Source organism: Octopus bimaculoides, chromosome 1 (assembly GCF_046866305.1).
Source record: "Octopus bimaculoides isolate indiv1 chromosome 1, ASM4686630v1, whole genome shotgun sequence".
Classification (NCBI taxonomy): domain Eukaryota; kingdom Metazoa; phylum Mollusca; class Cephalopoda; order Octopoda; family Octopodidae; genus Octopus; species Octopus bimaculoides.
The window spans coordinates 167,904,747-167,928,670 of record NC_142928.1 but is presented as its reverse complement, the minus strand read 5'-3'; the positions used below and the strand labels follow the sequence as shown (position 1 = coordinate 167,928,670).

General features: G+C 35.4%; 1 protein-coding gene across 1 annotated transcript in view; it reads left to right on the top strand.

Moving 5' to 3' along the window:
- Positions 1-3,842: 3,842 nt before the first annotated feature.
- LOC106869318 (uncharacterized) overlaps positions 3,843-23,924 on the top strand; it is a 46,197-nt gene continuing 26,115 nt past the window's right edge. The window contains exons 1-8 of the mRNA XM_089362258.1: positions 3,843-4,511; positions 9,055-10,354; positions 17,574-17,657; positions 19,488-19,634; positions 20,343-20,644; positions 21,362-21,503; positions 22,347-22,477; positions 23,108-23,283. Of these exons, the coding sequence (XP_089218384.1) occupies positions 4,077-4,511; positions 9,055-10,354; positions 17,574-17,657; positions 19,488-19,634; positions 20,343-20,644; positions 21,362-21,503; positions 22,347-22,477; positions 23,108-23,283 (2,717 nt within the window). The 5' untranslated portion in view covers positions 3,843-4,076. The remainder of the gene's footprint in view (positions 4,512-9,054; positions 10,355-17,573; positions 17,658-19,487; positions 19,635-20,342; positions 20,645-21,361; positions 21,504-22,346; positions 22,478-23,107; positions 23,284-23,924) is intronic.

The following is a 23,924-nucleotide window of genomic DNA, read 5'->3' as shown; positions in this document are numbered from 1 at the left end:
GGCTCAAAATGGTGTATTTTACGTGCCACCTGCACAGGAGCCAGTCCAGCGGCACTGGCAACGATCTCGCTCGAATGTCTTTACACATGCCAGGATGGCGACGCTGGGCACAGGTACCATCACGATTTCACTTAGGTGTATACAAAGACATTTAGGGATACATATAACTAGCTATATTAAGAAGATAAACACATATGTACAAGCATATAGACATTTATATATCTATATATGGATACATAAATTTACATAAAAAATATAGAATACTAAGGAGAGAATGCATAATATTTCAACTCGACAGCTGTTTCAGGAAGCTCAGAATTACATAACAACATTGTTCATAATTAGCAGATGGATTGTGCAAAAACTCACAGGTATGTGATCATTTATTGATCTCCAACTGTTTGAAACATTAAATATGTATTTACCTAATTAACAGTTTGTTAAGAATCTCTTTGATAATTTCAAGGAATGCAATAAATAGTACATGTGTCTACCAATTAATCTTCTGTGTTTTGGTGATCAATAAAATGGAAATATATATTGGCAATAGAGTCTAAAGAAGTACACTAAAGGAGTGTTTTGCATACTAACTTCATACACAGTAAAGTCTTATAAATGTAATGTAATGAGATGAAAAACTTCAATTATTGTCCTTGAAATCAGTAACAAAAACTCCCTCTAGGAATACTCTTTACTCTTTTACTTGTTTCAGTCATTTGACTGTGACCAGGCTGGAGCACCGCCCTTAGTCGAGCAAATCGACCCCAGGACTTATTCTTTGTAAGCCTAGTACTTATTCTATTGGTCTCTTTTGCCGAACTGCTAAGTTACAGGGCTGTAAACACACCAGCATCGGTTGTCAAGCGATGTTGGGTTGGGGGACAAACACAGACACACAAACATACACACACACACACACATACATATATATACGTATATGCGACGGGCTTCTTTCAGTTTCCATCTACCAAATCCACTCACAAGGCTTTGGTCGGCCTGAGGCTATAGTAGAAGACACTTGCCCAAGGTGTCATGCAGTGGGACTGAACCCAGAACCATGTGGTTGGTGAGCAAGCTACTTACCACACAGCCACTCCGTTTAAAATCTAAAAAGAAATTCCATGAGCAACAGAGATAACTCCAATAATCCAAATTTTTGCAAAATAAACACAATGCAGTTTGGAGTTCATCTTGTCTTTAAAAGCAAGTAATGAAAACAATGGCCATGTTCCTATCTTGTTAGATCTCAGTATATTTTACTCGGATGTGATTTTAAAGTCAAGATATACTTATAATTATAAGTAGATTTTGTGTAATTTTTGGTGACCTCAGTAGTGTAGGTGCTACGAAGAAAGCAGCTTGTCCATGCTGTAAAGTGGTTGGTATTAGGAAGGGCATCCAGCCATAAAATCCCTATCAAAGCATAGAATCTTTCAAACTGTCTAACCCATACCAGCATGGAATATAGATGTTAAATGATGATGATCATTATTATTATCGTTTGCATTATAATTAAAAGTAGAACATGCTTACTAGTCAGTAGGTATATTTTTTCAAGGTTTGGTGATGACAAGTCTCCTCAAATCTCAAAAACCTTTCTCAGGATTTTTGCAGAATACAGAACTGCACTTTCCTGCAAGTCAACATGAGTCTCATTTCCATTATACTTCAGCTTCTTGGGCAGCATTTCGTGCATTATGCTAAGTGCACCAATTACCAGAGGAACAAGTGTCATCTTGCAGATATGTGAGTAAAAGTGCCTTACTGCTTCAGCATTTGGCACGTCACTGTTGATATTTATCTTCAATGTTCACGTGTTGGTAAAATTTCTTTTCATTGTTTCTGAAGAGCCTGTTCTTTTGTTATTGCTATATTCTTTAATATCTAATTATTTTATTTTTAACTGGTGCTGTTTTAAATTTTTGTCTTAGCTCTTCTTAAACTATATGTAATCCTTTGTTTAATATACTTTCTTTGGAGTTTGTTTCTGTGTCCTCAAACTCGTGCAATTGTATATTGTGATACAGATTTTAATCGAATAACAAAAGACCATCCATTTGTATTTCTGTATATTCAGAGAAACAAACTATGAAAAGGATTTGTATTATAATCTTGAGTCTCATTCGGTTGGCTTCTACAGTTGTGTATATCACAGGATACATGTAGGAAGTAAGACAAAACACGAGAGTTTGTTTATACATTTGGTTACTTCATCTTATGTATAGTTCAATAACACTGAATAAATGCTGGTTTTATAAAGAAAGTCTTAGAATTTATATGCATTGCCAAACCTTCAAAGATTGCATAACTCATTTGTAATCTATAGTATTCATACTGGGCAAATGACAGCGGTGTCATATCAACTACTACTTTTGCGATAGAATTCAACACATACTCCGTGATCAGATGCAACTGCACTGATATGTAGTCTTTGGTTGGTGACACAAACGTTCCCCTAGAAGTAATGAAATATTTTTCAACTTCTTGGCTGACATCTCTCCTTCCTATGACTTGCTGTAAATGGAATATGATTCTTCATACTTTGTTTCCGAATGTGCAGATAACGATAATCTTAATAAAATTTATTTAATTTTTAATCAGAAAGAAATTCATAACTTTCTGTTTCATAACTTGCCCATGATCCTTACCCGTCTATTCATTTTCAGCATAAAATTGATAGACATAAGGGGGAAAAAATTCGTTTAGTCTATTAAAATAAAAATTTAAAATATTCTGAATAATATTCTTTTCATTCTGAATAAATCTACACCTTCAAAAACATTTCTTAAGAAAATATACATAATTCTTTTCTACTCTAGGCACAAGGCCCGAAATTTTTGGGGCAGGGGCCAGTCGATTAGATCAAGCTCAGTGCGCAACTGGTACTTAATTTATCGACCCCGAAAGAATGAGAAAATATACATAATTAAGAAAGTTATGAAGAAATAAGGGAAAGAGACACCAAACTGTAATTATATCATATTTTGTTACCCAGTACTATAAGATGCATCACACGTTTGGCAAACCCTTGTGTACTATACTTTGTATGCATGAATAAGTCCTGGTAGCAATTAAACGGATAGATTATTAAATGTTTCTTTTCACAAGACACAAGATATATATTTATAAATGAAATCAAAATTAGTTCGTGTGTCATGAGAAGCAAATTCTGTTTCGAGCAGGGTCCTTACTGGACTGACACATTATTCTAGTTTCCAGCTTTTGTAGTGTTAGAAGCATAGTTAACTGAATAATTGAGAGTATTTTCATACCCGCATATACAAAAGCCTAATTCGATCTCGACGTAAGGTGGAATCAAAACAAGATACAAAATAACCGTAAAAAAAGAAAAAAGATTTGTTTATTTGCCTACTAAAACATCTCAAATAAAATGAAGAATAAATTAAAAAAATTTTCAGTAAATAAACAATTAAAATATGTTCATTAGTGATCAGTAGCTACTGACGAGTCTCTTTGTTTTGCTTCCTAAATAAATGTTAATTTATCTTTAATGCAGATGACTTAAATTCGGTTTGTTTATATTTTCAAAATATAAGTAGTTCAAAAACAGGAAATTTCAGTTACAGTCAACGGTCATTTTCGTTGTTTAATATTTATTTATCCAAAATATATTAATCACTTTTCAGCTTTAAAAATACTAAATGATTAAATATTTGAATATTTATTTCTAATAAATTCCTTATATTATGGATACCAATTTATGTTTTACCAGAAAAAAATATATATAAAGAATATTTTCATTTCGATGGATTAATATAATTCATTTGGAACAATCCAGGTTTTTAAAGCTATGCCTCTTTCTGATTGGTTACTGTGGCGGTAATTTGAAAATTGTTATTCAAACGGCAACAAATATAAATTTAGCATGCTCCTACGCAAAACATTCTTGCATAGTATTGTTCCTAGTAATACAGTATTATTCTCGTCGTAATTACTTTGGATTAATTTTAGTGCGTGTCAATTTTATTTTCCTTGTTAATGAGTAGTGATTGTTATACATAACAAAAAAAAAAAAAAATCATTTGAATTACCATATAACTATTTGAATCGGCAAGATGATGGACTCTACTGTTTTTAGCAGTCCTCGTAGGAGAAAATCTCGAAAGTCTTGGAATGACAATTCTCCTGTTGCAAATGCAGACATTGCTAGAGAAGAAACTTTATTATTGACGCATTTCACGAAGAAACCGACAATTAGCTTCGGCAATGTTAAAGTAGGCAAAACAATGAATCGAACCTTATTCGTTACAAACCCCCATGAATTCGACCAGTTTGTTCACGTCGAGAAATTTCCACATGGCGAACATTTTGAAATGGATCTAATGGACTTCGAAGTACCAGCTGAATCAACATTGTCTCTGAAAATCTCCTGGACACCTGAGCGTGAAGGGGGCTGTCGGCAGATGATTCTTTTTTCTATTGACAAAACTTATCGGCTACAAGCTGTCATCTATGGAACTGCTATAGTTCCTAGACAGAAAAAAGTTGCGGTAAGCTTTTCCCTTTTGTTTTTTTCATATTGTGATAATGAAAGTTTATTCTTTTGTTATTCAAAAATTTGTCTTAGTTTTTAAAATAGTTATTTCCATTTTAATTAATGTTAATTTGGAATGCATACATTGGTTTACATGGTTGGCAAATGAATAACTCGTGTAAGACTTCGAAAATAAAGACGTGTCTAAAAGTGTTGCTTTTGTTTGTTTTTCGGTCGAATTTTAGATTCAACATCAGCTACCTGTTCGTTATTTACATTTTCAAAGTGTACCCCGCCTTAATTATTACCTGGCTTGCTCGTTGGTCACCATCCACCCCTACCCATTTAACCAGTCTTCTACTACATATCTTCTACGAGGAAGAATACTGAATTAAAATAAATTGCTAAAATTTAATTTATTTTGAAATTCTTTGCAAGGCCGGACAGATTTTGCGAGTACTGAAAATGAAATAGGTTTATCGAGCGAAGGTAAAGTGCCTTCACACCACCTATTTCCGACTTTTTTTTTTTTCCCCCCCAATTGTTTGCTCAAGTAAACTATAACTGTAGCCCTGTGCAGTAAGCGAAAGGTCCCTGTGTTTTTGTCTCTGTCTACTCCACTTCTTGAGTTTTAGCGAAAGTTCCTGGTGTTTTTGTCTCTAACGAAACAGCCTAAAAACATTAATAAAGTTCGTTGATTAGTTATCAGTAGTCATGTTCATGTAACATCTTGCAAGAAGCAAATTAATTCTATCTCCCCAGTGCAGCATAAAAAGCGAGTTTGCTTTGTCGCAAAACTATTTCGGTTTTACTGAAATAGTGAAACATATACATGTCGTTTTATAATATTTCGCCTGTATTGTATACAACTGGAGTTACTACCTACGGGGGAGACTCATTCCTTAGTTTCATTTTCTCTTCGCACTGAAGTATTAGAGAATAAGTTTGCGCCAAAGACTCACTAGATAGATATGTTTAAACGATTGTCTGAAGAAATTAGATACATTTGCCATTTGTAATAACTGAATAATACTATCTGCCCGAAAAAACACCTGCTTTTAACAAGATAAACTTTCACAGGGCACTGGAAACGAGAAAGCGCATACAAAACCTAGGTTTTAGTTTCTTTTGGGCGTTGAATACTAACTGGGATTTTGTGATTTGTAGTTGGATAGTTTATGTAATATTTTAGAATTTCTTGTATACTCTAACTTCATAGAGTAATTTTTTCGTAAGCATTGCTTTGATTATTTGCTGGAAACCTTCCTTTATGATGGCTTAGTTAAATCTCTTGCTTTTACTGGGGAATAGTTATCTAATATCTTAAAAATTGTGTTCCTCTTAATTACTTCAAATTCTCTGTCACAACAGCCTGCTCTTTATGTTCTGGGTTCAGATTCTGCCGAGGCCAACTTTACTCTTTAACCCTTTCGGGTTCGTTAAAATAAAGTAGCATTTGAACACTGAGGTCGATGTTATCAATTCACCCCGTCCTCCTTAAAATTGCTGGCCTTGTGCCAAAATTTAAAACTCCTCTTTCTCCAGTCTCTGAAAGTTCATAAGTTTATTTCAATTTGAAACCAATTTGTTTATAAAATTGCAAAGCCTGTAAATATATTCAACCGTTCGAGAATGCGATATGTTCAAATGAACAATTATAAAAGTAAACCGTTAAGCCTATAGGCAAGGGAGAGTACTCTCTTTTATCAATTTAGAATATTTAAAAAAAATATATATATTAAAAATAAAGAGGGTGGAGCCTTTCACCAGTGATCTGACATCCGTACCATTGTCACGAACTTGCTTGGCAAGTAGGAAGGCAAATGATTTTGTCTAAAGCTTGATAAAGCCACACTTCCACCTAACTTTTCTTACTGACTGTGTTAGGTGTTTAATGCTCTTTATGTCAAAAGTAAGATAACTGGGTTATTGTATAGATTGGTGTCAGCAAATGTCAATTTTGAGTATAGAGAAAGCGTTGCGTTGTTCTTAATTATTGCATTATATGGCTATAATATATACTCCTAAGTTAGAGTCTGTATCTGGTGGCCTAAGATAATGCTAGGTTTGTCGAGTAGACAAACCCATAGGACTTGTGGGGAAGCTGTTTTAAGTAAATAGGGATCCTTGCTAGTGAAAAGGTTGGAACTACTGATTCTCACTCGTACGTGTGTGTTGGTGCACATGTCGTGCACTCTCTCCTGATGGGAGCGAGGAGTATATAAAGGGGAACAACTTTGAGGGGCTGGAGAAACACTGACAAGAATACCACACGAGCAGAAAAACTAAGCAAAACAAAGTAGTAGATGGTGATAGTGGCAAGGGCCTCATGGAGGCGAAGTGGCTGAGTTCCTGTCGAGTGTTGGGCCTCACAGAGGTAATGACCCAGACTTTTGGCATTGTTGTGCTTGAGAAGAAGACCCATCAAGCTGAGCAAAATCACAGTTGTGGCAGATACTGGTGTCATGCAAACTGGCATGTAAAAGTACCCATTAGACTCTGGGATGATTGGCATTAGGAAGGGCATCCAGCTGTAGAAAACCATGTCAAATCAGACTGGAGTCTGGTGCAGAGCCCGGTCAAACCATCCAACCCATGCCAGCATGGACAACAGATATTAAATTTACCATTTAGACACATTCATTTTTGCTAATTAAATTGCACCACTATTTGACTCTTGCTCAAATCTGCTTGAGCTGAACTATAATCAAAAGGATCTCAACCATGACCAGGCTAATATATCTAAAACGACTCTTATTCAATGTGATTGGGGAAATTTGCGTAAAGATTACACTCTTATTCAACGTGTACGGTGTTATGATGGAAATTTGGTTTCTATTTTTTGCAGTCTGAGTGACCACGAAGTGGCTCTTGTTGGCTAATTTATTGATTAGCCTATTATACTGAGTCTGCTAGCTAGAATCTTTCTTTTTCTTTTTTTTTTTTTCTAAACTTAGATTCATGTTAAGACACCAGTACTTTAATATATTGTTACAACCTGGTGGCCATAACCTGAATTTACACAACCAATGAGGATAGGGTGAACCCAAAACAACAACACACCATGAAGTTTTTTGTAAAATATTAACAATTATCTGCATAAAAATACAGCCTACATACAAAACAAATATATACACGAACAACAATAAATTAATGCTACACTAGACATGCAGTCAAAATATTTATACAGGTAATATATATATATATATATATACATATATATATATATATATATATATCAGAAATTCAGACTCAGAAACCCAGCTTCAACTTGATTTCACAAACTTGGATTCATAACTATGGATTCACAAATTTTGGTTCCACCAAAATTGGCCTCACAGAATTTGGTTTTCAAAAAACATGGGTTCCAAAAATTTGGATTTCATAAAATCTTGTCAGTTCAGGATAAACTCGTGAGGCATGGAGTCATGGATTTGCCTACATGCCCATGTTTTGGGCAGAGCAACAAAACTGGTCTGTATGCAATTGTGCAGTATCCGAGTCTTTTGGACCTGTGGGTTTCTACCTAACAGGTATTGCCACAGCTGGGTAGAGTCCAGCTGTTGGCAGAGTTGATTATTAAGATCATTCTGCCATCTTCTCTAAAAGGAGAAGAGAAATTCTGCTCTCTAGCCATAATAGCTATAGTGAAAGAGGTGATATGGAAGGTGCATGGAAGAGGTATTGCATCAAGCACCTTCATCTCCGGGTGTACTTTGGTTAACCTCTTTTTATATCACCTAAGGGAAAGCATGTCTCGAGAAGAAATGCCTGACATCAAAAAGTACGAAAAAATGGAAGAAAGTAGTCTGACTGTTGGGTATGTAAATGCCTAATTAAGTGGGGGACGAAGTGAACAATGTGGTTGGTGGGGTCAAACTCATTTCGTGTTCATTCATTCTTACATTTTCATCTGCAATAATGTTTTTATTCACTATATTGTAATCTTATCCAACAAGTTCCTGACCCCTATTTGTCCCATGTATTGTCCCCTCTTTAACCCCTGTGGTTTTAATAAAATTATTGTGCTAGTTTACAGTTCGAATTAGTGTGTTGGAATTTTGGTTCTTAAAAGATTGTTCCATGCGATTACTGCTGTTTGTTTCGATTGTATTAATACACTGTTGTAGTGTATTTGTTTATCCATAAGAATATAACAATCTTGTCTCTTTGCATGTAGCAGAGCTGCTACAAGATTTCATGGGGAAATTTTCTGGTGACTGTTGCTTATAAAGTTTATGCTGAAGTAGTTTTGAGATCTCCTTTATCAATATGGAGAAATAACTTGACTATATTACTACTAGTTACTGAAGTGTTCATTATTTGGTAGTCTTGCAATAAGCAGCTGTATTTATTTACTTCTTGATAGGCTGAGGTACTGGTTGCTATAGGCTTTGAATCCTGGACAAAATATATAGCACCATTAGCAAGTTATTAAATGTTGATCTTTTGGTTAGTAAACTCTGTTACCATCATAAACTGTAATTTGTGTAATCTACTATATAATGTTGCATGGTTTTGAGTTATTGTCAGGTAATGGACCTGCATTTTTCTTTCAGGTCAGGGGAATCATGTCGAGTGTGAAAACGCCATTCTCTGTTCTACATACACCAAATTTGACAAATTTAAAGTCTTACAACTCAACAGAGATTCAGTATAAGACTGTTTCCTCCAAACGAACTCAGAACAAGACAATTTCCAATCGAGAAAATACAGTACCACCTTCTACCAAGATGGTTGCAAAGAATAGAATTTCAACAAATCAGTGTACTGTCAAGAATTACTCTTCCAAGAAAAATGATTCTGTTTCTTGTATGAATGTCAATACAAATTTGGAATTACAAACTGAGTATTCAGTACAGGAAATTTCATCCATCTCTAAGAATGTTATCTGTGTGCCCTATGAAGACTCACCAGAAAACAAAACTATAGAAATTGACAATGAGGTGGCAGTATTAACATGTGTGAGGAATGTAACTGTAGAAAGTGCTGAAAGTGCAAATGAATATCAACACAGTTATGTCACAACCAAGCGCCAAAAACAGATGGCAGATGAAGTCATTGGGCCATCATTTTGTAAACAGAGTCCTCGTCGGGAAACTTATTTGGTAAAAAAGCAAAAACGGAGGAGCTGGAAAAACAAATTAAAAAAATCTCCAACTTCAAGTGGTTCCTTACCAGTGGTAACTTCTTTTTCTCCACCACAACTATCTCCTCCTCATGTCTATGATAATTCTATTAAAAATACAACCCTCAGCATTAACAGTGTGAGCCCTATTCAAACAAATTTCCTCCTGACAAGTTCTCCCATTGAAAGTCACCACCAAACTTCTGCTTGTCCTAACAGATCGAACTTACTGTTGCCAAATGAATGTTCAGGTAATGGTTTTCAAGATGTGCGCCAAAGGGAAGATAGAGAAGATAATGCAAAACTCGAAGTGCTTTCTCAACTTGGACACCCTTCTGAATTAACTCGCATTGAAAAACAAGCATCTCCTAAATCTGACAATGGTTTATCTTCAGACTCCTTAAATAGCAGGTACTCCTCTCCCAATTCGGAAATTATTTATGATCTTCATCAAACTCCTATGCTTTCAGCACAAGATACATCTATTTCTAGAAGATCTACACATGTTATCAAAGAACCAAAGATTCTTTGTAAAGCTGGAGCACTGAAGAAAAAAAGTCTATTTTGTTGTGAGAAGAAGCCATTTCCTGTGGGGAAAATTCCTGTGAACTGTAAAGTTATCAGAGCCAATACTACTCCGAAGAATGACAGAATATCAAGTTATAAAGTGAGAACTGCTAAAAGAGTTACACAAAGTACAGAGAAGGCTCCTTGTGAAAAGGAGAAAACTGGTGAGTCTCCTCTTTTTATATCTTTTTCTTTCGGTTATTGGACTATAGCCATGTTGGAGCACTCCCATGAAGGGTTAAACAAATTGGCCCCACTACTCATTATTCTATTACTCATTTGCTTAATTGCTAAGTTAGTTGGATATAAATGAAGCAATACCAGTTGTCAAGCAGTGGTTGGAGGAGAAAGCCTATCATACACGTGTATGATAGGCTTCCATATACCTAATTCACTCACAAAGCATTGGTCAGTCTAGGGCTATTGTAGAAGACACTTGCCCAAGGTGTCATGCAGTTGCACTGAACCTGAAACCATGTGGTTGCAAGCAAGCATCTTAACACAGCCACACCTGTGCTTATATAACTTCAGATCAGCTCTGATCAAGTAGACACTTTTTTTTTTTTTGTCTGTTTATTCTACATCCCAGCATGGAAGAAGTACGACTTGTTTCAGTCATTGTACTACATCCATCCTGGGACCTTTCTAAAAGTTTTAGTAAAATTGAGTTCAGTACTTTGAAATTTGATGCAATTATTTTATCAATCCAATGTGAGCTGAAGGGCAATGTAAGCTTTGGTGTCAAGAGACGGGATGGAAGTACCAGAAAATTTGTTTGCACTGATTTATTTTGTAATTTTTGTTTATTATAAAGCTATCCATGCATGAGTGCATATATCTTTGATCGCTTGTTCCAGCCATTAGACTGCAGATGTGCTGAATCACTGCCTTGAAGTTTAGTTGAAGGAATCTACCCCAGTTCTTATTTTTTCCTTTTAGGCTTGGCATTTATTCTATCAGCCCCTTTTGCTGAACTGTTATGGGGATGTAAACACACCAACATTGGTTGTCAAGTGGTGGTGGTGGTGGGGACACAGACATATATATATAATATATACGTGTTTGTGTATATCGCACACGCACGCACACACTTACATACATGACGGGCTTCTTTGTTTCCATCTACCAAATTCACTCGCAAGGCTTTGGTTGGCCCAGGACTATAGAAGACACTTGTCCAGAGTGCCACACAGTGAGCCTGATCCTAGAATTATGTGGTTTGGAAGCAAACTTCTTACCACATGGCTATGCCTGCACCTGTAGATGTGTATCAATACATCAGATAGGCTTCTGACCACCAAAATTTCAGTTGTAAGGCTCAGTGGGGCCAATTCTGGAACCACATTATTGCAAAGTGAATGTTCTAACCCCACAGCCATACCTGTGACTATAGTCTGACAGTTCACCCCTGTCCAACCTCCCGTTTTGTATATCTGACTACTTTACCTAGTGGCCCTTTCTTTAACCCTTTTAATACCAACTCACCCAAAACCACCTGTAGTTCTGATTCAAATTTCCTGTTTTAAAGAAATCTAAAAACCTGTCAAAATTTCTTAATTTATGTTCCAAACATCAATGTATTAATGACAAAGTTAAATTACCAAATTTTTTATTTTCAAAATTAATTGAAATAAAAGCAGTGTATTTTAACAGAAATATGGTATTAGAAGGCTTAAGTGGCGTTTGGTTTGAGGTTTGTTTGACTGTGGTTTCTTTGGTACAGTTTTTCTCATTAGATTCAGCAGTTCCCTAGGGTCCTACTGACATTTGATCCAGAGGTTTGTTTTACTGGAGTTCTTGTTTTGTGCCACTTGGGCAAAGTTAAAGACATTTTTTAATTTACTTCAAGTAAGCATTTTAATGCCCCATGCATTAATAAAATTTTTGATGAGAATGGTCTCTGAATTTAATTTTGCAGTCATTTTAATTTCCTTGTTAACAATGTACAACTTGAAACAGTGATTCTTTCATCACTTCATCAGGATGTATGCAATGAAAGTTATGTTTTACTTAATTCAGAGTTATCTTCTATACTTGTTGGAAAAATAAATCTTAAAACCATTGACTAATTAATATCCACCCCACTCATCACTATTTATAGTATTTTAAAATGCTCCCTGCATTAAATATATAACCCTTTCACTATCATATTTATGTAGAAATACACTGCTTTTGTTTCAGTTTATTTTGGAAATGAAGAACTTAGAATCACTTTGTCATTATTAATCTGGTCTTTGGAACATAAATTAACATGAAAATTTGATGGAAGGTTTTTAGGTTACTTTTAAACATGGTTTATATCATAGAGCAAGTGGATTTATACTGAAAGGATTATTTTTGTCCTAACTCTTGAGATACTTTAGTTTTACCTGCTTCAAAGTGTTCGTGTTCAAACTAAAACACTCTCTCATAATTTTATGTAAGATCCCCATAAGTTATAGTCCAAACACCATCTTTGAATGGACAATTATTTTAATAAATCCTCCCATTTTTTTGATATTTTATTAATTAAAACACAGAAGAAATATGGTAACAAAGCAGTTAAGCTGTGTGCCTTGTTCCACCCTTGCTTCACAGTTGATTGGTCAGCACTGGGAAAGGCATTAAACTGTAAAAACAATACCTCAGACAACAAAGATCTGTCAAATTTGTGAACATTATTCCATCTATGCTAATGTATAAGAGAAAATTGTAGACTGGTAGAAATCAAAAGCTGCTGTTTATTCCAACCTTTTTTGTTGGTTAGTTACACAGGCTGCATTATTATCAAGGTGATTGAACTGGCATAATTGTTAGCATGCCAGAAAAAGTGCCAGAAAAATTGTTACATTTTGAGTTTGACTTTGCCTTTCATCCTTTCAGTGTCGATGAAATAAGGACGAGTTGAGTACTGTGGGGTCAATGTAATCGCTTTTGGAGTTGATAAAATAAGGACCATTTGAGCACTGTGGGGTTAATGTAATTGACTAACCCCTCCCCAAAAATGTCATGCCTTGTACCTATAGTACAAAAGATTATTTCTGTATAGAAATAATGTAGAAAATTACAATTAATTTATAATTCTAACATTGTAGGATTGGTTGGTGGTGGTAGTAGTTGTTTAGCTCAAAGTCAACTTTGATCATGAGTTCTAGCATTCACTTTTTTAATACTGGTTAATGTAGTTTGGGATATATATATATATATATATGCGAGTAAAAATAAATACAAAAAAAGGTGGGTTTTTTGTATGATTGTGTATAGAGGAATATATTATTTTGTTTAAAAGAGTTCCAACACTGTCTGTTTTTTATGTTTTATTTATATTTGTAAGGAACGACCGTGCGAACTCAAAAAGGAGATATGGTGACGAATGGAAGAAACAGAGGACTCCTTTTATTTAAACGTGTCACACGGTCGAACACAAAAATATATATCAAATGATGATATACATGATATGTTATACGACGATAACATAGATGACCAGTAATGAATGACCACAACCATATAAGATGAATAACAGTGATATTTATTATGGCGTTAAAATGTATGTCTGTGTGTGAGTGTGAATGCGACATATAAGAACATAATCAAAGACAGGCCGTCATACAAAGAAAAGTATGTATGTGAGTGATACATGTGTGTGTATGTTAGTTATTACAGCAGAGAGAAAGAGTCAATAACACGTGAGCAATTATACCAGTTCTTTAGTACACTATAGGAAAAGGTCTGTATGTGAAAGTGAGGAGGCTGAGTGTGGCAGAGCTGATCACTAGTTGTGATGTCGTGGCATCGATGCCGGGCCGTGATTCTTGTTATACAGATGTTCGTCGCTGGCTGAGAACTCTTGTCTGTTTATTATCGTGGTGAAGCTAAGTCACCTAGCAGAATCGAAGAGAGAGATGTGTGCCGCGGTGGTTTAGTTTGGTGTACATATAAAGTCGTGTAGACGCTGGTGGTGATTGAGGCTGCTTGGTAGTAATCGTGTTGGTCATGACGATGATGCTGGATAGTAGTCGTAGACTCTTGTTGCTGATGTGGCGACGGCGGTGGTCATCGTTGGCTGGACGAAGCTGTTGAAGTGGTCGCTGGCTGATTGTTGCTGCTGCTGTCGTGTGGTACACGGAGCAGTCTCTAAGAGAAACTGAACCGAGACAAATTGTTGGGTATGAGTTGATCTATTTAAGGCGTTAAGGGGGCTCCAAAACAGTAGCAGAAAAACACTATCACGTGACCTTATTAAGGGCTGTGATTGGTCAGTTTGCGTTCTGGCGGGAAAGGTTCGAAGAATTTGCCGCTTCAAATAATAATCAGTCACGTGATGACAAGGCTGGTGTTTTCCCCTACGTTCGCGTTTGTTTATATTTAAATGAGATGAATGGCGATAGCAGTTTTGTATCTAGTGACGATAGGTAGTTTCACTACATATTCCTGCAGAACCAATGTGGGGTATAGAATATGGAATATACAATATATAATATAGAATAAAATAAAATAAAAATGGATGGCACCATGAAATAAAGTATTGAATGTAGATGAAATATTGAGTGTTCAATATAAAGGATCAAATATATAAATATAAATATATAAAGGCGACTCGAGTTTCAGGGCTATTTCCCTTCGTCATGGCCGGTATGACAGACTTTAACAGACTGTAATAAGTTGGCTGGTTTTCTGTCTTTTATACCAATTCCTTTGGACAGCAGCAGTAGGTGTTTGGCTATTTTTAGAATTGATGTCAAATCTATCTTTAGAAATGATGATATTTGAGTAATTTTGTGTTTGGGTTGTAGGGATAAGATTTTTAAACCCCAGTAGGTGTTTGGCTGTTCTTAGAAATGATGCCAAATCTATTTATATAACATGTAGCCATGTAAAATGCACTAAGTTCACTCTGCTGGGTGGTTGGTGTTAGGAAGGGCCTCCAACTGTAAAAATCGTGCAGGCTTCTGCCTGGCCAGCTCCTGTCAAACTGTCTCACCCATACCAGCATGGAAGGCAGGTGTTAAATGATGATGAAACTACACCAACCAGTATGACCTTCATTTTTTTATGGTGTGGGAGGGTTATGGTTCAACTGCTATTTCTAGCTGATAGTGTGACTACATAGATTCCCTTATGGGATCATAATGGGATAAGTGTTGGGTGTTAATGAGCAGTTTGAACATATCCTTGTAAACCAGTTCAATAAAAGTGAATGTTGAACTTAACACTGAATTTAAAATGGCAATTAATCAAATATTTAATTGCATAATTTTTTAATCCTATTTATATTAGCTAATAGTGTTCTATGCCACTTAAAATGTTTATTTTTCAATCCAGCCCAATGAATTGGCAGTCAATAGTGACAGACAAAATGCTTTGCAGTATTTAGTTGCTGCTCATGTTCTGACATCAAATCCTGCCAAAGTCAACTTTCATTTAGATCATTTTGGGACCCATAAAATAAGTATCAATGAAGTATTGGGGTTGAGATAATTGTTTCCTCTCAAATTTGTATCCTTGTACTTATATTAGAAATCATTAGTTTTCAATCAAAATATATTGCAGTCTTTCTCTTTGACAACTGCTTTTCTTTTGGCTAGTTAACAACTACCAAGTTGGCATTAGTTCAGATTTCATCTTTTTCAATGGCAGTTTTGTTGAGTTCCAAATATCGGTTGTGTAATGACCATGTCAAACAGGATATTAACCAACATATACATAATGGTCTCTATTTGCATTGTAATTAATAATTAATAGGTTTGAGTTTACAGTATTCAATTACATTGATTTACTAAGGAATCGTCTGTAGGTGAGTGATATGCTTATAAAACTCTATTTCTATCTACTCTCTATTTATTTTTTTAGAAGCTACTTATTAAAACCTCATCTAAAAGCCTATCACATTTTAATAGCTTCTGTTCTAATTGATTTTGTTCATGGTTACCTTTTTAGCAATAGCAGACCACTGGTTATATAATTTATCTTAGCTCGAGAGTCTGTGCTTCATTCCAGATCAAATATATTAATACAATGACCAAAAGGATGAAAGGCAAAGTTGACTTGGATTTGAACTCTGAATATAATTTGAACAAATTTTCGCAAAGCTTATCTGATGCTTCAACAATGAACCATTTTGCTGCCTTCTTACACCACCTTAGTTGTGTAGGCTTCTTTCCAATGTGCTGCATATTATACTAGCATTTTGTAAAAGTTAATGTTATTCATCATCATACATCTATTTTACATGCATTGGTTGGATGGTTTGACAGGAGGTGGTAAGGCCAGGGGCCACACTAGGTATCATTGTCAGTTCTGACATGGTTTCTATAGCTGGATGGCCTTGCTAATGCCAACCACTTTACAGTGTACTGGGGGCTTTTTGTGTGGCACCAGTATCCGTGTTGAAATATTTTTGTCTGAAGACGAAATATTTTTTCTTGAGGTGGTGGGGTTTGATTTAAATGGCATTTTCTTAATTTATTTTTTAATTGTCTCTCTAGCAGAAAATTAGCTTGTTCATGTGAAATATTCAAAACTGTTTTTGGAGTACTCTGATTTATATTTTTTGGGTTTCTAAGCTTAAATTTTGGGTAATTTGACAAACTTGTAATTTGTATTTGTATGGGATTTCTGTTTAGGTGCACTCATGGCTGTGTGGTTAAGAAACTTGTTTTGTAACTGCATGGGTTTTGATTCAGTTCTGTGTGTTGCACCTTGGGCAAATGTCTTCTACTTTAGTCTTGGGTTGACCAATACCTTTTGAGTGAATTTTGTTAATGGACACTATGGATTCCCTTTGTATATATATGTCTGTGTTAGCTCACCACACTTCTCGAAAAGCAGTGTTGGTTTGTTCACATCCTTTTGATTTGTCAGTTTGGCAAAAGAGACAGATGGAATAAGTACTAGACTTAAAAATAAATCCTGGCTTTGATTTGTTGGACTAAACCAGTGCTTCTCAACCAGGGTCTACATAGCCCTTAAGGGGGTCCATTTAAGATTGTTAAAATTTGTGCATATAATTGGTTATACTTCTACAGTACACAAATTATTTTTTTTACAATTCTAATATTTATCAAATTATAATAGCACTTTCTTTAAACCTCAAATGCATATTAGGGTCCAGTAAAGCAAAATGGGAATTAAAGGGGTTCATAGGCAAAAAATGGTTGAGAACCACTGGACTAAACCCTCTAAACTGTTTTAGTTGAACAAATCATAGCCATAGTCCTATCACTGAAATAAATATAATTGTATTTTTCCTTTTACTTCATTGTTTTTAATTTGCTATGAAGCCCCCACTCCAGTCATATGAATTTTTTATTTTGCACAATAAGGCTGGATCTGCAATATGATATCCCCACACATCTAACACCTATTATAATATAGCTGTAAATAATTGGTCCCATTTCATTACAGAAATGAAGAGAAGACCGGCTTTGTCTCCCAAGAAGCCAGCTGTGGCTCAGAGCAGACTGATTTTAGGCAAGAGAGAGAAAACTGGTAAGTTTCATTGATTTGTAACAATTTTTGCAGAAACCTGTTAAAAAATATATTGTTTTGATAATGGAATTTTAACTTAAAATTGCCATACAGCTAAGCCAATTGAAATTACTGCTGGTGGTATTAAAACTCAGTGTCTTTCTATGTAGTACTTTTTTTTTTTTTTTTGTCAAATATTCAGGATTTGTAATTTGAATATAAAGTGTGTGTGTGTATATAAAAAATAATCATCTATCACCATTATTTCAATGTCCATTTTTCCATGCTTGCATGGGTCAGATGGAATTTATTGATGTAGATTTTCTATGGCTGAATGCCCTTGCTGTCACCAACCCTCACCTATTTCCAAGTAAGGTAATATTTCCTTGTGACGAGACCCGTTTTTGTGGAAGAATGGAAATGAAAGACTATATCAGTGGCACATTTACAACTATCACGATATCAAGACGAGGACACACACACACACACACACACACACACACACACACACACACACACACACACACACACACACACACACACACACACATATGATGGGTTTTTTTCTTTGGCTCCTGTCCACTAAATCCACTCAAGTCTTTGTTTGACCCAGGGTTATAGTAGTAGGCACTTGCCCAAGGTGTCATGCAAGGAAACTGATCTGAAACCATGAGGTTGAGAAGCAAGCTTCTTACCACAAATCCACGTTATGGAGTAATATCATCATCATCATCATCATCGTTTAACGTCCGCTTTCCATGCTAGCATGGGTTGGACGATTTGACTGAGGACTGGTGAAACCGGATGGCAACACCAGGCTCCAGTCTGATTTGGCAGAGTTTCTACAGCTGGATGCCCTTCCTAACGCCAACCATTTATATGCCACACATTATATATATATAATGTGTGTGTGTGTATGTTTTATTGCAGCGTGAAAGGTGTTTATAAGCCTTTTAAGAAATACAAAAAGCGTTAGATTCACTTCAACATTTAAATTTAATTTGCCAAAATATTTTCGTTGCTTTGAGACTGCGACCTGTTCACTGACAAAATTCCATGCTGCATCTGAGAAAGTGACAGTGCATGTATGTGTGTGTGTGTGTGTGTACTTATGTATGTATGTATGTGTGTATTTGTGTGTATACTTGTGTGTGTGTGTGTGCGCACTTATACACTTGTGTGTGCGCACCTATGCACTTACATGCACACTTATGCAATTGTTATGCACTTGTGTGTGCATTTATGCACTCACATATGCACATATGCACTTGTATGTGCATTTATGCAATTGTGTGCACACGTCTAAGCTGTGCTAACATAAAAAAACAATTGCAAAATGAAATAAACAAACGAACCTGCTTTTTAATCAAGTTTTAGTAATTTAAAATAGCTATGTATGCAAATTTTGGTAAAAATGTAATTTGTTTTTTAAATGATTCCAATTGTCCATTGATGTCTGATGCTGTTTTTCTTTTTTCTAATACGTCAATGTGCTGGTGCCATGTAAAAAACACCCAATACACTCTGTAAAGTGGTTGGCATTAGGAAGGGTATCCATCCATAGAAACTATGCCAAAACAGACATCTGGAGCCTGGTGCAGGTCCCTGGCTTGCCACCTCCTGTCAAACCATCCAACCCATGGAAAAAGTTATATAATTGTATAATTATTGTTTAATCTTTCCCTCATTTGAAATTGCACTTTTTAAAACTGTAGTGTTTTCTGTGACAGTGCTGGGTAGGATACATGAGTATATCTATTTTAATACCACAAGGTTCTGTAATTTATAAGCAGATGAATTAAAATAAAAGCTGTTATTAATTTTCACATATTTTCCTTTTTTCTTTATCAGTTATTCCAAAACATCCTATGCCATTTGCTAGTAAGAATATCTATTATGATGAAAGATGGATGCAGAAACAAGAATGGAGTTTTACTCATTGGTTCAACTACATCTTAACTCCTGTTGAAGAATACAAAATCAGAAAATGTGTCAAAGGTAATTCGATATGGTCTTATTTTTGTGTATCTTTGTTCAGGATTTTAGTAAGATCTCTTAACTTACCAGTAAACATGTACTTTCAATTAGTCATTCTTCATTAATCTTTCCAGTATGTCTCTCTCATTTTCTCTCCTCTTCCATACTGTCATCCCAGTTCCTGTTGGCAATGTTGCAGTGAGGATCCTTTTGCCTTCTGAAGGACAAGGCAATCTCACTAGTGCTGTAGTCATAATAAATTGCTTCTAGTAAACTCTATAAACTCGGTGTTAGGAAGGGCATCCAATTGCAGAAACCTTGTCAGAGATAAATATGACAGAAATGTGGTCCCTTGCCTGATCTAGGAGGGTAGTAAGTCTAAATAAGAACTGACTTGGATTGTGATATCTTGTCCAGCCCATGCCAGCATGGAAAGTGGTTGCTTATTACTACAAGTTCATCTATACAGATGGATATTCTATTTGTAATCATACCATCATAATGTAGAAATCAAACTCAGCTGCTTTATTTTCTATACAGACAAAATAAAGTTGGCAGTGATGCTCTTAGTTTGAAGACATAGCTGTTTGTTGTAGCAAGCTCTGAACTTCTGACCAATAATATTTCAATACAAGAAAGAAATTTTTTTTTTTTTTCTAGTACAGTTCCAATCGACATGTTTTGTAATATTTTACTTCCTAAACATTGTTTTTGATTCCTGTTTTCTAGTTGATGCTAAATCGTTACTGTTCAGTACCAAACAAGAAGCACGACTTGCTCCATCCAAAGAGGTGTTGAGCTTCGAAGCTTATGCTGCACGCAAGAGACTTAACAGACTGCGGAAACTGTCCTGTAAAATGTTTCAAACTGAGGACGTAGTAAAAGTTGTCCAGCGGCTTGAGGTGGAAATCGACAGTCAGAGATTGGTCATGAGGAAAGATCGTCCTGTGCATGCTGATATCGGTTTGAAACAGATGATCTTGAACTGGATTCTCTCATACAATTCCTTGTGGTTGCGAATTGGGTTAGAGGTTGGTACTTCTATTTGCTTTCCCTCCCCACCATCCTAATTTTTCAGAATTGATTACCACTTAAAGAAAATGTAAGAATTATTTTTTTTTACTTGTTTGTCATTAGACTGTGACTATGGTAGGGCACTGCCTTCAAGAGCTTTCAGTCGAATGAATTGACCCCAGAACATTTTTTTTAAAGCCTGGTACTTATTCTTTCAGTCTATTTTGCTGAACCGGTAAGTTACGGGGATGTAAACAAACCAATAATGGTTATCATGTGGTGGTGTCGGATGGACATACACAAGACTGGCTTCTTTCAGTTTCTGTCTATCAACTCTACTCAGAAGACTTTGATCAGTATGAGACTGTAGTAGAAGACACTTGCCCAAAGGGTCAAACAGGACTCCACTCAGAACCATGTGGTTGGGAAGCAAACTTCTTACCACAAAGCCACGAAATTTTAAATTTCATTTAAATACAAAAGTATATCCCATTCTCTTCAAATTAAAAAAGAAAAAAAAAAAATCTGGCAACATCCAAGGGCCAAATCCAATTTTATAGTTTTTTTTTTAAAATCAAAGTATGGGTTTTTTTATCATAATTATAGAAACCTTAATGTCCAGTTATGCAGGCCGGAAGGTGCTGTACTTAAGATCTCTTCAACCCACATTGACATAAATTTAATTGGTGTGTATTTTATCTTTTGATGTTTTAGTGATATTTGATCTATTACAGATGGTGTTTGGAGAAATCTTGCTTATTGATTCCAATACTGACTTCTTGGGCCTGTCAAGGTTTATTGTTACTCGCTTACTTGGAAACCCTGACATTGCCAATCGGTATGCTCATCCTACAGTGCCACATCTTTACAGAGAAGGTAGCGTTACATTAACTTCAGATTTTTGCCTTAATTCTTTCCATTTCTTAGCATTTCTGTATGAAAAAGTTTTTAAGAAAGATTATCTATCTTTTACTTATTTCAATCATTTGACTGCAGCCATGCTGGAGGCACCACCTTGAAGGGAATTTTAGTCAAACAAATCAACCTCAGGACTTTTTTTTTAAAGCCTAGTACTTATTCTATTGGTCTCTCTTGTCAGACCTCGAAGTTATGGGAACATAAACACATCAACACTGGTTGTCAAGTGGGAGGTAGAGAATGAACACGCACACAATAGACTTTTCAGTTTCTATTTACCAAATCCATTCACAAGGCTTTGGTTGCTCTGAGGCTATACTAAAAGACACTTGCCCAAGGTGCCATGCAATGGGACTGAACCTGGAACCATGTAGTTGGGAAACAAGCTTCTTACCACACAGCTATATTTGTTTCTATTATAGACGTGTCAATGGTAGTGGAGAGAGTTTATTCTTGTTTCTATGATGTTACAATTCTCTTAAATAGAATATCATTTTGTGGTGTGATTTATTAATGAGTCAATTTGAGCACAGCACTGCATGCTAACCAAACTGATCATTTACAATGTTTGTGCTGGTGAGATGTGCTTCTTCATAGCATCTGTTTCAAATGGCTGGGTGGACTAAAGAAGTAAGAATTGTTTCTTGCTATGGAAACCACTGCAGTGTTAGATTTAGCTAATGCCATAAATGAGATGAACTGCCTGTTACTCAGCTCTTTTGAGCATTTAAACAATGTTTTGTTACATCTGTATTCTCTTTGAAGTAAATCTATTGTTTTAACATTTTGCATCTTTGTCAGGTTACCAAGAGGCCCTCTCTAAACATACCTTGAAAAAGTATTTGATTCTGGTTTTCTTTCTGGATTACGCTAAAAGGAAGCGCCTCATAGAACATGATCCCTGTCTTTTCTGCAAAGATGCTGAAATCAAGGCAAGCTCAAACCCTTTCAGTTAATACTTTTTGTCTCCGTGTTTAGGATTGTTTTAGCATATCTTTTACTCCGTTTGAAATTTTTTTTCTAACATTTCCCCCATAATGGTATTAGTCAGCTATCCATGTTTTGTTTCTCTTTATAGTAAACAATTTATTTGGGGTATACAATTAATGTAATTGTAAATGACTAACTGGATACTAGTTCAATTATCATGTGACTCTTGTTAAGAGATTATAATTTCTTAATATCACTGATGTGAATACTCTTTTCTGTCTTTGTTTTTACATGTATTTTTCCACCCTGTGAGGATTCTTAGAACTAAATTCTCTTACTTTTAACTTTTAAACAATTATTAAAACCTGTGGCCATCTATAGTTTGTTCAAGAGTGAAAACAAAATTTGTTGGAAAATTTGAACTCTCAACTATTTGGTTAGTTCCACATCTTAATCCCAAAACTGGTTTGCTCAGTTTTTCTTTTTAGTCTGTTATTTTTTTGGTTAAAATGTTAAGAAAAATATTTGTATAATGGAGGGGAAAATGTTACTTTAATATCTGTACAAGCTTAGAATGTAAACATTTTATCTCTGTTGCTAATGTCGCTGATGTATTTTTCTTATTTCCACAGGCAAGCAAAAACCTTCTCTATAATATAGCGAGGGAATTTCTTAAAGGTGAAGGTGATGTTACTCGTCATTTGTCTTATTTTGGATACACTGTCAGCTATGTCCAGACACCTTTGCATGAATTTGATTATGCAGTTTCTAACCTTGCTGTTGATCTACGAGATGGAATTCGTCTAACGTAAGGACTTCCTTTTTTTCTTTTTTTTTTTTTAATTTGATCTGAGGAAGAAGGGTACAGGCATGAGACAGAACATTATCCTCCAGCTGGAAGTCTGGCTTGAATGCTTGCAACAGTTGATTTTGTTAAACACCTTAGGATGAGCTGGTGGTAGTGGTGGAGATATTAACCCTTTAGTGTTAAAACCGGCCATATCCAGCCCAAATAATCTGTTTTATGTTAAAACTGCCCAGATTTTGTATCTCACACCAACCTATGTCATTCTAAAAATAGGTGATAACATCATCGAAATCTTGAAGCTACGAAATAATGCATGATTAGGTTAAAACAATATGGATAAATAAGTATTATAGTAGATAGAATAATTTGAATGCTAAAGGGTTAAACTAAGCATCAAATTAAGCCTACCACACAAGAATGGTGTCTCTGACAGGTTTCTACAGTTTCCATATAACTCCATTTCATTGACAAAGCTTTGGTTAACTGAAGAAAGATATTGCACATGGTGTTGCATAGGATTGAAACTGAAACTCCATTGCAAAGTGAACCTTTTAGCCACACAGCTACACCTATTTTTGTTGAGATATTGAGCTGGCAGATATGTTAACATTTAAACAAAATGCTTTTGAAGTATTTAGATT